General features: G+C 45.0%; 1 protein-coding gene across 1 annotated transcript; it reads right to left on the reverse strand.

Moving 5' to 3' along the window:
* Positions 1 to 1,004: 1,004 nt before the first annotated feature.
* Positions 1,005 to 13,601, reverse strand: Ppic (peptidylprolyl isomerase C). Its single transcript, NM_001004215.1, is given in 5 exon segments — positions 1,005 to 1,769; positions 5,369 to 5,553; positions 7,208 to 7,301; positions 7,860 to 7,973; positions 13,404 to 13,601. Coding segments are annotated over 5 exon segments (639 nt in total). The 5' UTR covers positions 13,521 to 13,601; the 3' UTR covers positions 1,005 to 1,640.
* Between the last annotated feature and the right edge of the window lie 1,182 nt (positions 13,602 to 14,783).

The following is a 14,783-nucleotide window of genomic DNA, read 5'->3' on the forward strand; positions in this document are numbered from 1 at the left end:
GTTCACAGCAGTAAAACCTTAACTAAGACAGTGCTTACTTATTCTTCAAACCTTGTTGGAAATCCCTTTCCCCCTTTTTAGATTTATTTATGTGTGTTTTGCCTGCATGTGTGTGTGTGTATCATGTGCATACTTGGAGGCTGTAGAGACCAGAAGTGGATGTTGGAGCCTCTGTAACTGGAGTTACAGACAGTTGTGACTGTGGGTACTGGGAGTAAACTGGGTTCTCTGTAAGAACAAGTGTTCCCAACTGCCGAACCATCTCTCCTCTCATCTCTTGCTGAGACAGTTTTCTTGTTGAAATGATGAAAGAGAGACTTCTTTTGACTCCTTACTGCCTGCCATAATTCTCTCTCCATCTAACTAGAGTTTGGCCTCTGCTATAGCCAAAGATGTCACACAGCCCTACACTGCACTGTCCCATTTCATCTAAATACAGCCTGAATCTTGACTCACACTACCAACTAAGATCTTATAGCAACTGGACTCAAGATGACAGTCTAAATCAGTGGTCCTCAGTTTGTGGGTCACAACCCCTTTGGGGGGTTCTCATCAGATATCCTGGATATCAGATATTTACATTATGAATTCATAATAGTAGCAAAATTATAGTTGTGAAGTAGCAATGAAAATAATTTTATGGTTGGGGAACTGTGTTAAAATCACAGCATGAGGAAGGTTGAGAACTACTGGTCTAAATGTTGAGTGAAATTTGGTGAATGATCAACTTATATGTTTGGTTGTAGATCCTGTGCCTTTTCATCTCTGGTGCTCTTCCAAAGGACTGGGGTCAATTTCTGACGCACATAAAGAAGCTCACAATTGTCTATAAACCCAATACCAGGCACACACATGCATGGGGTTGAGATTGGGGTTGGGATGAGGTCCAGTGACTCTTGTCGACTTCACGGGCACTACGCACACATGGTGCACAGACATACATGCAGACAAAACATCCATCACATAAAAATTAATAAAAAGATAAGCCTTGCAAAAAAAGTCAATTCATTTAAAAAGTATTTAATATAAAGAACATCAAAGCCCCAAAATGCTGGTGATACACAACATTTGATACTACTCCAGTTTCCCTTTACCCGACAAGAATTATTTGAACAGAAAATGCTAAGCCTTATTATAGTCCACCTTCCTCAAACAAACCCTCTGATCACCCAAATGGAGATCACAAGAAACCATGTGAGACTAAAAGACCATGTTTGTAAAAACAAATAGCCAATGAGAAGGTTTCTGATTTGAAAATAGCACCACTAGAAGAGAAGGATATGTCATTCAATTAAAGTACCTAAGCAGGAGTTGGTTTTTATTGTTGTTGGTATGCTTTTTTGAACAGGGTTCCACATAGACAAGGCTAGCCCCAAACTCACTATGTAGCCAAGGCTGGCCTTGAACTTCTGATCCTCCTGCCTGCACCTCCCAAATACTGGGATGACAGGTGTTTGTTGAGACATCTGGTTGTGTGGTTGATTTTTAAATCTTCATTGCAATCTAGACTGGGAAATTAAAAGAGAAAAAAATTTTTTTTTAACTACAACTTTAAGTAACTAAAGAGTCAAAAGACAGCTGGTGGATAGCAGATGAGCACATGGACCAGCCAGTGCATTCCCTGTTTTCCTCCACTTCTGTCACCAGTCAGGGACCTCAACCACAAAGGGTGTTTTCACATCTATCTTGCCGCTGTTGACAATGGTGCAGTCGGTAAGTGGGCGGTCATGGTCATCCGTTGCTTGAAGTTCTATGGAATGTACCACAGTCTGGAAAAAGAAAAACAGACCTGTGGCTCATCTGGTGTCCTCAGCTATGACAATTCACAGAAACAACCAGTCCAGTTCCAGAAGTACAGATGGGAGATGTTTGTTTGTTGTTACTGCTCTTCTGAGACAGGGCCTTGCATATCAAGCTGGCCTAGAACTGTCTACATCGCTAGAGATGACCATGGTCTTTTGATAGTCCTACTTCCACCTCCCAAATGCTAGGATGGGTGTTGGGCACACACACTGGTTTAAGTGGCATGGCGGATTAAACTCTGCACTTCCTGTATGCTCAGTAAACACTCCACCAATGGGGATACAGCCCCAGCCCTGGGACATACGTTTTATCCTTACAAAAGCCATGCAAGCTGAGAAGCACTGCTTTGCAAATAACTCCAGCACTCTTCTACATGCTAATATCAGTCTTCAAAACAATGCAACCATGAGTGGAGCCCCTAGGAGATTATCCTGGGATTTTACGTACATGGGCTAAAATATATATATAATACAACCCAAACACACAAACACAAACATATACAATGTACTATATATAATATATAGTATTTTAGGTGTGATATATATATATATATTTGTATATACATGCACGTGTGTGTGTGTGTGTGTGTGTGCGCGCGCGCGCGCGCAATCAATATCAATTCACTCAGGATAAAGTCTCTTATTTCTCAGAAATTCAAATAATATACATTTCCCAATTTCTTTACTAGTAAAACTTTATATTTGAAAAGACTTACCTAGTTTTGTATATACATTAGTCTACTAAAAGATATTTCTATTTAACTGCTACAACTCATTGTAATTATTAGCATGGGATTGGGATCAGTTTTAGCTTCACCTCTACCCTAGTCCAGGTCAGAAAGCATTTGTAAAAGTAGTCCAGACCCTGGCTTCGCTTCTCTACCGATGACCTAAACCAATTGTCTTGCAGTTGCATCTGCCATGGGTGTAATCTCAAGAAGCAGGGGCTCTAGACAGCTTCTCAGGGCCATGTGCCTAAGGTTCACACTGAAGGACAGAGGGCACTGTGACCAAGAAAGCTGTTTCTGATGAGTTCTCCAGAGTGTGGCTCAGGTCCTGGCCTTCGGTTGGGTGGAATCAAGACAGCAGTAGAAACTCGAGAGAACAGGAATTGATGAGATGCTGTGTAAACTCAGATGACAGAAAGCAGCTCCCATGCAAATGAAAGACAGGGAAATATCGGAGGGGGAAGGGAAGCCAGGGTTGGGGTGCTGTTCTATGTGTGTCAACCTGACACACATTAGTTACCTGGGAAGAGGAAACCTCTACTGAGGAACTACCTTCACCTGTGGCCATGTCTGCAAGATATTTTCTTCACTGTTGATTGATATGGGAAAGCCCAGCCCACTGCAGGGCCACCCTTGGGCAAGCGATCCTGGATGCCATGAGAAAGCAGGTTGAACAAGCCATGTAGAGCAAAACAGTAAGCAGCATCCCTCTATGGCCTCTACTTCAGCTCTTGCCTCCAGGTTCCTGCTTTGAGTTCCTACCCTGACATCCTACCTGGATGATGGGCTATAACCTAGAAGCCAGATAAAGCCTATGCTGGCTAGTTTTATGTCAACTTGACACAAGCTAGAATCACTGGAGAGCTTCACCTGAGAAAAGGCCTCCAAAAGAATGTACTATAGGCTAGTTTCTAGGGCTTTTCTTAATTAGTGATGGATGGGGGAGGGCCCAGCCTATTGTGGATGGTGCCATTCCTAGGCTGGTGGTCTCGGGTTCAATAACAAAAAAGCAGGCTGAACAAGCCATGTGGAGCAAGCTAGTAAGCAGCACCCATCCATGGTCTCTGCATTAGTTCCTGCCTCCAGTTCCCTGCCCTGTTTGAGTTCCTGTCCTGACTTCCTTCAGTGACAATCAGGAATGTGGAAGTATAAGACAAATAAACTCTTTTTTTCCCTCAGTTTTGGTTATAAGTGTCTCAGCAGACAAAGCATTTCCTCTCCCAGTTGCTTTTAGTCAGTGTTTTATCACAGCAACAGGGAAGCTAACCAGGATAGCTGGACACTTGGTTGAGGCTAAGAGAGCGGTTCTAGGCAGCTACAGGAAAAATCCTAAAAGGTGAGAAGACTGAGGATTTTCAGAAATGGGTTATAAATTTGGATATCTTTGTTATTCTTCAATGAACAACTATAATATAGATCTGGATCCTTTTAATATTATTTCTGATTATTATAATGTGTGTCTTTATATGTAACTTAGTATGTGACTTTGTCACATGAATACAGGATTTTTTGTTGTTGTTGGATTATTGTTTATTATTGAGACAAATCTTGATTTTAGCTTAGGCTGACTTAGAACTTTCTGTATAGCATAGCTAGTCTTGAAATCACAATGCTCCTATCTCCTGCCTCTTCAGTATTGGGGTTATAGTCATGTGCCACCATACTTGGCTATAATATTTTCATTTTATTTTATTTCAGAGACAGGATATCACTATATATCTCTTTCTAGCCTGAGACACTCTATGTAGACCAGGCTGGTCTCAATCCAGAGATCTGCTTGCCTCTGCCTCCTGAGTGTATTAGGATTAAAGCTGTGCACCACCTTCAGGCTAATATTTTATTTTAATTGTGGTAAGAAAAACATATAACAAAATACATATTGAAACATTTCTATTCTAGAGAGGAGCTTCTTAAGACTCAGGAGTAAACATTTCACAAATCTCAGAAAGTCCCTGAAATTTACAAGATTCACAAGTTACTTCCCCTAGGTTATACAAGGAATAACGACTGTCATAGGTAGGAAACTCTCAGGAACTTCTGGCAAGCCATGCAGAAAGCTCTAAGGTTGTAGCTTTTATGAGTAATAACCCATCTTGGCATGGGCTTTTCAGTGATGTAGCTGCCTTTGAGTCACCCATGCTACTTTAAGAAAACCCTCACCTAGACTCCTATAAGAAAACCCAGTAAGCTCATCGGTTTGCCAAGTTGGATTTCAGTAGAGTCACTACACTGGTTTGTTTTTAGTGCTCTATCTAGGGTGAATAAATGTTTGTCCATGTCTTCCCAAGAAAAGTCACAAAATGAGTATAAAGCTAAGTAATGTTTACATGCATGCAACCAGAAGTATTGTCAACTTGTAAAACTAAACTCTGTATTCATTAAATACCACTCTTTCTCTATTCCTGACAACTGTCCAATCTTCTTTTTATCTCTATGAATTGACTACTCTAAATATCCCATATAATTAAACTCATACACTATTTGTCTTTTTGTGACTGGATAAGGTTTCAAAATGTTTGTAAATAGATGAGATAGATAGATAGATAGATAGATAGATAGATAGATAGATAGATAGATAATATTTCATTGAACGCATATTATTCCTTGGTTTATGTGGTTATGTTTCTTAAATTAACTGAAATACCTAACTTATCCCATATCTGTTTCAATGTCATTAGCAATTAAAATACTATGCCATATACAATTTGTTCACCTTCAAAAACTCTATCCATCATGTAATGGGTATCTAAGAACACATTTGAAGATTCAATGAATGACTAATTTATTAATCATAAATATAAAGTTTTGGAAGAGAAAAAAAAAGATATTTCAAATTACCATCCCATCCAGAACTTTTCCAAATACCACATGTTTGCCATCCAGCCAGGCGGGCTTGGTCAAGGTGATGAAGAATTGGGAACCATTGGTGTCTGGTCCAGCATTGGCCATGCTGACCCACCCAATGCCATAGTGTTTCAGTTTGAAGTTCTCATCAGGAAATGTCTCACCATAAATGCTCATACCTGGGTAGGGGAAAAGGAGGGATGACAGCAGATGTAAAAGCAAACTCTTCAGAGAAACCTAAGTCTTTCATGTAATCAGAATCCCACAGGTGACAGGATTGAGAACGGGCAAAGGCAAGAAGTGAATGTGTACAATAAGACTGACCCATTAAGGAAAGAGATGACAGGGTCCGAACCAAACCAGGGAAGGACCTTAACATGGCACAGGATGAAAGTCCCCATGAACTCGAGCCAAAACTTGATGAAATGGGTCAGTGATTTCATTTTGAGGGAAGAAGGCATCTGAAAGCAGGGTGGAAAGGTCTCTGAGCTATGCTGGTGGTTCTGCCTCTGCCCTATGCTCAGGTGACTTTGGTCCTCGATCACTCGCATCTCAGCACCCACCCGGATAACTATGCACTGAGCACATACATTGGTTTGACTCCACATGGACCCCACAGAACAGGCCTTCTTAGTCCTGGTTTTTGCTGGGAGAGTTATAAAACTCTAGCAGAGCAGGATTGCAACATCTGGCTCTCGGACTCTAAGCCCACTGCTTTTTCTTGCCTCAGCATCAAGACTAGTAGCTAGTCTGTAAGCGACAGGCTTGCCTTTAGAGCCCGGAGGACACAGGATGATCAAAACTAGGAACACCCATGTCCTGGAATTCTAGGAAATTAGCAGCCACAGCAGGAGCCCTTTCCCCACAGCAGCAGTATGGACTGTGAGAAACACCCGTCCCGTGTTCTAGCACCCCAAGGGCCTGCGCTGCCCACCATTCCTGACAGTCTGTCTGCCCAGTGATTGCCAACCTCCAAACCCTGGCTCAGTGAGAAATACCAGAAGTGGAAACCAAATCCAAGAAGTTTAAAGCTGTTAGTCTAGAATATGGGTGGTAGTCTGGAGGATGGCTCTGCTTGGAGAGATCTAAGTTCAATAGTCCAAAATGTCCTCTCTTCCAAACTCAGAAAAATTTAACCTAAGAGCCACCAAACCCACTCCCCCACACACATTCACACACTGATCAGGGAAGGTAAAGAGGATAAAAACAGAAGAGAGAGCAAAGTAAAGCTGCCACTATTTCTGCTGACTCTGGTAAGAAAGCATGTAGCAGAGGGGTGGGCACTCGTGCTAGAGCCAGCTGCAGTCTCCGAGGTCAGGGTTGCAGCAGCAGCCGGGGCTGCTTCTAGTAGGTTCTCTGCGAACCTCATCCCCAAGAAACCTGAGTGCATTTCTCTTCTCTGCCCTGCACTTCATACCCTGCACCACTTTTTAAAAAAGGTTTATTTATTTATTCATTTATTTATTTTATGTATGTATGAATACACGGTAGCTGTTTTCAGACATACCAGAATGGTCCTTTTAGAGATAGTCGTGAGCCACTATGTGGTTGCTGGGAATTGAACTCAGGACTCTGCTCTTAACAACTAAGCCATCTCTCTAGCACCACCACCCCCCACCCCCCGCTGCAGCCTCTTTTGTAAGCCTTTTTTCTTGTTGTGTGGTGCAAGGCTTTGTGCATGGTAGGCAAGTACTCTACCACTGAGCTACATCTCTAGTCCTCTGTATTTCTGAAAGAACCATAACTCAGTCTTCAAAGTGTGCGTGGCCTCAGCTCTAACGCTTTGGCTTCAGCATGACAAACGGGAAGGGATAAAGGCAAAGACTGTGTCACCTCCAGTGCCGTCTCTAGCCGTGAAGTCCCCTCCTTGAATCATGAAGTCCTTGATGACGCGGTGGAATATGCTTCCCTTGTACCCGTAGCCTTTCTAAAGAGACAGGGCCAAGTGAATGTGTACAAGTAGACACAACCCGCATTAACAGATGATGAACAGTGCTTCTCTGACAATGAGAAAAATGGAACAAAACAGCTACAGAGCTTGACTAGGTTCTAGCAATTGTGTACTTTTGTCTATCATGAACTGTCCAAAATAATTGACGTATAGGAGTGAACTATTAATATAAGTAAATATTCCATAAGGAATATCAATAAGTAGGAAATGAGCAGACTATATTTTCACTTGATGTTTTTCTCTCAGTTTCTAGAAGCCTCAGGACACTGAGTGCTTAGACAATTTTAAGAAAATAAAAGTCTACGATGTCACACAATCATCTGGTGTACTAATTCTTTTTTTTTCTTTTTTTTTTTCAGAGCTGGGGACCGAACCCAGGGCCTTGCACTTGCTAGGCAAGCGCTCTACCACTGAGCTAAATCCCCAACCCCAGGTGGTGTATTAATTCTTATTTCTCCAGGAGACGTCTCTGAATCTTGTCCTAAGGAAGATTGATATTTGTTCTTGGTGAAAGGTAATAAGGCTGAGACAGACCTCTCCTGTTGCCAGAGTCACGAAGTTTTCTACCGTCCGGGGTACAACTTTTCCAAAGAGGCCAATCACAATTCTACCCACATCTTTGTCTCCGATCCTCACATCAAAGAAGACCTGTGGGTAATTGAGATGCACAGTAGAAGGTCACCACATGAAAGAGACAGAAATCTGAGATAAATCAAAGTTAAAACTAAAAACTGGCTCCCATAGGAAAGCCTGCCCATCAGTGTTTCCTGAGAATCACGAAACATGAGGCCAGTGAGAGTTAAACAACACTATAGGAACAGTTTATTCCCAAATAGTCATTCAACAAACATTTATTGAGCACCACCTATGGGTGAAGCGGTGTCCTAGGTACTTGAGTTTGAAGCTTGATTCAGCATGGCCAGAGTGAGCCCATAAGGTCTTCAATCATTACTCCCATCAAGCCCTAGAAAACCACAGCTCTGCTTCTCCCGGCTTTCCTGCTTTGTGGATGAAAGAGGAGCACAGAGAGTACTGTTATTTAAGGAAGCATCTCTCTTTACTATTGGCAGGAGAAAAAAAATGAGAGGAGCCAACAAATTGTTGATGAATTCTCAGTAGACATCTACTGTCAAGGGAATGGCCACGGACCATGAAACACAGCAGCGGTCCTTGGGAAGTTTTGCTACTCACATCCAAGGGCAGCAAGATACCAGGTCCCCAGCGGGACAGCCAACCTGCGCATGGCTACTCACAAAGGTATTGCCCTATAAACTTCAACACTGGGTTCAGGGGTCCTGTTCCCACAGTCACCCAAGTAGAATTTGTTCGTTCTCTGTCGTCTTAGGACAAAAGAACGATATCATGGCTAGAAGTACAAGTCACATTTTTTGCAGAGTAAACCTTGAAAGTTGTCTTGGCATTTCTTTTTGAGAACTGTTTCACCTCGAATGAAATTATACACATTTTGCTTCACAAATCACCATGTTCTGATGATTCAGAGACAGGAGGCTTGAAAAGGCCACAGAGTCAAAGGGCATTCTATTAGTGAGTTTAGATTATACGAACCAATTTACTGTTTGAATGGGAAAAAAAAAAGACATTCAAGGGATGGCTTTAAAAGATATAAGAAGGGTTGTCAAAGAAAAAAGATGCCTTGCAATCTAGAAAAATCACTAGGTAAAGACTGTCAAACTCAGCTCAAGGCAAGCGCTTCTGCCAATATCTCCGAACGCCTGTCACGGGCTGATGTGGTATTTAGTGCTTTCTGTGGCATTTCCACTTCTACATGGCCAAAGCAGCCACCATTTCATTATTGCTTATATACAAGAGCTTTACGGGAAGCATCGAAGACTGGGCTCTTCGTGTGAGGTGTGGCAGAAGAGAACCACCACCAGTGTGGCTTTGGGGACAAAGGGCTGCCTCAGCACATGCGAGTGTGGCAGTGGAAAGTGGTTTCTCCACAGGGATGAGAAAGGACCGTGCTCAGCAGTAACAGAGCAGCGCTGCTGGTGAACCGGGCTGTATTTTCAGCCCCATAAGAAAACCAGGGGTGTAATTTTAAAGAGACGGCCTGGAAGATAAAGGCTTGCGAAGTCTTCCTGACTTTTAAAATAAGGGAGTAAATTCTTAGAGAGCAGCAAAAGAAGGCAGCTGAAGGTGATGAAGAGAAAGAACCTGACACCCAATATCATCTGCAATAAAAAAAAAATCTCATTTCTGCACACGGCCCAGCTTACCTATCTCTGAAGTTTCTCTCCAAATTGTCATGCCCTTCAGCTCCATGAGGACAGTATGAATCACACCAGAATGTTTCCAACGCTAATGGAAACGACGACGTCCAATCTTGTTTAGCCAACAAATAGTTATTAAATACCCTGTCTACAAAGCAGTGTCCCTGAGCGAGCTATCCTAAGGCTAGCACCTAAGAAGTAGGAATAAAGTGGGCTTAGCAGGAGGCAGAGACAGGGATGTCTGTGCAAGGTCGTGGCCAGCAAGTTTACAGGTGTCAAAATAAAAATTAAAAGAATAAAGAAAAACAAACAATAACCACAGCTGGTACAAGACAACATGTGCGCTGTGCCCAAGAACACAATATGTGTCCTAGAGGGCAGGAAGGGTTGGGGGAGGGCACCCTGGAGGAGTGGGAGGCAGGTCTAAAAGGGGGCCAACAGGCCCAGGGACGAGAGTGGGCATATTCCTCACTTGACAGGACTTCCTGAAGCCAAGGCAGCCAGTCAGAACAGGCCTCTGAGTGTCGAGCATCGGAGCAGCCTTTTCATGGCTGGAGCAGGGAGTTTCTGCCAGTTCCATGGGGCAGAGAATAAGTGCTATGCTTGGCCAGGCAACAGAAAGAAGGGAAGCAAATGGGGCTTTGGAGATGGGCCTCACTCTCCTGAGGAGAATCTGGTGTCCACACCCGCTGAAGAAAGAGGTTCTCGAACTGGGAAGCTGACTGAGGCATTGTCTCCATGTACTTCACCACCTCAAGTAATTAATTCCCAACCCCAACTTGGGGAAACAAGTGGTCTTTTATCACTAATTCAGAGAAGAGATGTGGGGGCCAGGGAGGGTAGGTGATGGACCTGAGCTTCCCAACTAGGAGTGTGAGCTTTAGAATTCAGTCCAAGGTCCCCTCTTGTTAATCTGTGACCTCTCGTCTTAGCAGGGAGTGCCTAGAGAATGGAAACAGTCCTTTCTGATTCCCAGATCTCAGCACAATGCCAACAGGAAGCAGACAACAACAGGGGGGGGGGGAGATAGGTGTCAGGCAAACCTCTCCTTCCACGAGAGACTTGTCCCTGACTTTGCTGCAGCCCCTTGGGAACGCAGTCCAAGCTGGACAGGGAAGGACTACAAAGCTCCTTCCGCTGTGAAAGCACACTTACGAATGATGGTTTTCAATGGGAAGCTGGGCTTCTGACAGCAAATTAGAGAGAGCAACCCGGTGAAGGACAGAGGGCACAGGGAGGATGGGTCCTGAGAAATGATGGTATTTGGTTTTCACACCATACTTAGTAGGCAGGCGTCTCTAACACCCTCCTTCCTCCAGAGGCTGCCTGTTATTTGAAAATTACAGGGTCCTGAAGGTTTGAGAAGGTAGAGAGGAGGGATGTGGGGTTCGAAAGCCTGACCAAACAGATCCTGGACTACCTGTGTCTATCTGCTGTCCGATTCACCAAAGAAGACACCGGGTTTGAGATGATTGAACTCAGTTCCTGTACTATTGGTCCTGGCGCTTTCGGTAGGTTAAAATCGAGCTGGATTCCTCACCTGTGTGATGAGTGACAGATGCCCCCAAACTTAGGTTGTCACACTAAGATTCACGGACAAACACCACACGGGACCACAAACTAAACACCTGTCTTATCACACTCAATCTGTCAAAAATCCATATTAGATGCCGACAGACACATAACCTCCAAATATATACATAACACTGGAAACGTATCATTTCCATATGCTTTTCACGGAAGAGACAGAGTCTCTCACCGTAGATAACTTGCCCAGAGTCACCTGGCCACCACCTCATCCTGACATGACTAATGTGGGAAAGACGGCAGTGTTGGTTTCTATGCGTTCTGTGCTGGTTTATGTGTGGAACCTGTGGCATTTACTGGAGAATGGATACTGAGTTTGTGACCCAAAGCACCAGTGGAGCAACAGGCTGCAAGTCTGAACCTGAGGCAGGATCCCCACTGGGTGTGTGGCAAAGCAGCGCCCCAGACCTCTTATTTACAGACTCCAGGCTATAAACAAAGTCACAGTGAAAGAAAGGACTGTGGGCGAGGGTCAAAGGCAGCTGACCTATATTTCAGTCTTAATGTCTTTATTTTCTACCACATTGAATTATTGTAACACATTGGTTTAAGGAACTCAGGAGTCCTACCAAAGCAGATCTGTGAGAGGCTCGCCCACACCTCTGGCTGTCAGAACTTAGTAAGCTTGGTAAAAAAGAAGAAACTATGTGGCCAGCTCTGAGAGTAGAGCCCAGTGTTCTATGCTCCAGATGTAGTCAGGATGCCCCATCGCTTCCCCTGCAACCACAGCCTTCTCTTTCTAGGCTCTCTTCTACCCTCAGGCTGCACCAGAGGCTGGCCAGGGGACTACAGCAAAGACTGTCACTGACTTGCTCTGAGTTGATTTAAAAGTTCTCTGGGTGAAACATTTCCAGCGTAACTAGGGACATAAACTAAAGAGTAAGCCATTGCTAATCTGAAATTCCCATCCAGTTGGGCATCATACTCTCTAACTACCCTGTTTGCCCTTTCAACTAAGTTTTCAGCAAGTCATGTTAGTTATGTCTCCAATGTCTACTTCAGATTCCTCTTCCCCATTCCCAAGATTACCCCATATCCAACCCACCATCTGGAGTCTGTGTGAACTTTGTTTATGGTTTTATCTGAAATAGTATCTGTAGACCAAATATGCTTGAGTTCCGGGGCTCACACAACTCAGTTTTTCAGTTTAGATAACCTAAAAGATCAAGGGGCCGCCTGGGGATGGGTGTTACAGTAATCATGCTGGCTTTTGGGTCTCAGGACAGTGGCTGGATGGCTGGACTCACTTCCCTCTCCTTGCGGGCTCTTTGGTTGAGCCTGCCATGGAGGATTTAAACCTTCTCCTAGTCCCGTGGTATCATTTCCAGTGGTAACCTGGACTGGTCATTAAGACTACTTTCTGCTGTTTCCATCCCATTCCCAGACTACTACTGGAATTGCCCCCCCCCCCACTCCGGAAGTGGTTGTTACCCCACCGCAGTAGTCCCTCCCTCCCTTTGTCCCAGCATCAGTTCTTTTTATCCTCTGGTAAAGCAGTCTTAAATGAACTTCAGCAGTGGAAACTGTAGGGACTAAGTTCCTGGGGATTCCCCTTCATGCCTCCCTTAAGAGTCAGATGTTGCCTTGCCTTGCTGCCTAGGGCTCAACCCCAGGCCCGCCACAAGGTTTTAAACTGTTCTCTTTCCTCTTGGAGAGTGACAGTTCCTACCCAGGAGAAAAGGACAGTTCTCTTCTGAGCACTCCATGGGACCCCAGGCTCTTCCCTGCGGCGGATGGCGTCCTAAGCAGGCAGCGGGGCCTCCACTGTTCAGCCGGTCCCCTCCCTCTACTACATTCTTCCCGCTTTGTCGCACATCCCGGCCAAGCCAAGGAAGTACTCCAGCAACCGCCCTTCTAGAAGAAAGGCCCTGCGGGCACAGCGAGCTTGTCCCAGCTGCCAAGCTGCTCACGTCGCACCAGCCCGGATGACAAGTCCAGACAACCGACGCTGGGGAAAGCGAGAGTTAGTCCAGTAGCCCCTGAGTGGTGGGAGCGCACCGGTCACCGACGTCTCCTCCCGCCTGCCGCGTGGCCACCTCTAAGTCCCCCCTGTCCCAGCCAGACTCAAATCTCAGTTAGTCCCTCCTCCTGCTCCTACTCCCAGCTCCCTGCAGTTCCAGTCAGTACTCCACAAGTCCCCGCCAGTCCCCCTCCGGCCCCGCTTAGGAGCCCCTTCTCTCCAACCCTGCCACAGCGGTCTGGTCACCCATGTGCCCGAGTGTTTGGCCCGCCGGAGAAGTTGCTGTAGCCGCTGGATCACCTTGTCCGTCACCAAGGGACCTCGCTTTCGGACGCCCGATGACCCCGAAGAAGACACGAGGCCTCCGAGTCCCAGGAAGAGCACCGCGGGCAGCAGCAGACGAGGACCCCGGCTCATGGTGCACGATGGAACGGCGACAGTGGCTCGGGCGCAACCTTAAGCTCCCGGACTGTGGCAGGACTCTTGGCCGCCTGCGCCTGCGCGGCTCTAGTAGGGAGAGTGGTAGATCCGGGCAGGGCGGGGACCTGGGACGCGCTCCTCCCAAGTTCAAAGCGATGGCCGGAATTGGGGGCTCAGAAGGAGCGGCTCGTCGGGGGGAGGTGCAAAGCAGAGTGAGCCTGGTGGGGCCGCAGCGCCCAGAGAGCAGAATACCGACAAGGCTCCTTTGGGACCTGGATGTCCTGGGCACCTATCGGACCTCCGGGGATTCTGGGAGGGTTGCATCAAGTTTCTCGAGATGACTACCTTTCGCCTTTTGGGAATCGTAGGATTCAATCTCCAGGAAAAACTTGAGGAGGTCGAGGGATTTTGTGCTGCTGACTCCGTGGCCTTGGCCACAGTTTTCTAGGAAGCTCTTACAACAGGCCCTGAACAAGGACCAGACATAATAGTTTTCTCTGTAGTTTTCTTATTTCTCAGATGTTCCACGATGAGGATTTAAGTATCTTATAGCCTGAACAGGATTATTCTAAAACACGACATTTTGAAGTATGAATTCACTAGAACAGTTTAGTCTAATAAAATGTCACTAAAATTAAAATTGAAATAACTAGTGCCCCTCCCTCTCTTCCCTCCTTCCAAAACCAGCAGAAGGAATCCCCATTGAGGAGCAAGGCTATCTCTCTGAGATGACCCTGCTAGGTGACTGTATAATATTTATCTGTGCTTATCTCTGTCTCTCTTATCTGAAACAAACACCACGGGAACAGGGATGGTGGCTGTTTTTACTTCTCCTGATGATTCAGATCTAGCACAATGCCTCGAGTAGAATGAGGAATATTGTCCAATGTTTGTAAAAGGAATGTGTCTACTTTTTTTTTTTTTTGCTTTATTTTTGTTTGTGAAATTCCTCAGTGTCTTGGCACGTTATGTTGGTACAATATGCAAAATGGGGACAGTTCATTCTTTTAAAACTATTTTCTCATTCTTAAATTATGTGTGTGCGTGGGGATCTCTTTGTGGATCTGTGCAGCATGGGCTGTGGCATTCGTATATCCCCCACCTCCCACAAATAAAAAAAATTAAATACAACTTAATTTTTTTAAAAGATGCATTGACATCCCAAGTGGTTACGAATGTGACCTTATTTGGAAATAGTCTCACCAATGTAGTCAGCGTTAAGGTCACATTAGAGTAGACTGTACCTTCTATCATGGGACT

This window comes from Rattus norvegicus, chromosome 18 (genome assembly GCF_021556685.1).
Source record: "Rattus norvegicus strain SHRSP/BbbUtx chromosome 18, alternate assembly SHRSP_T2T, whole genome shotgun sequence".
Taxonomy (NCBI): Eukaryota; Metazoa; Chordata; class Mammalia; order Rodentia; family Muridae; genus Rattus; species Rattus norvegicus.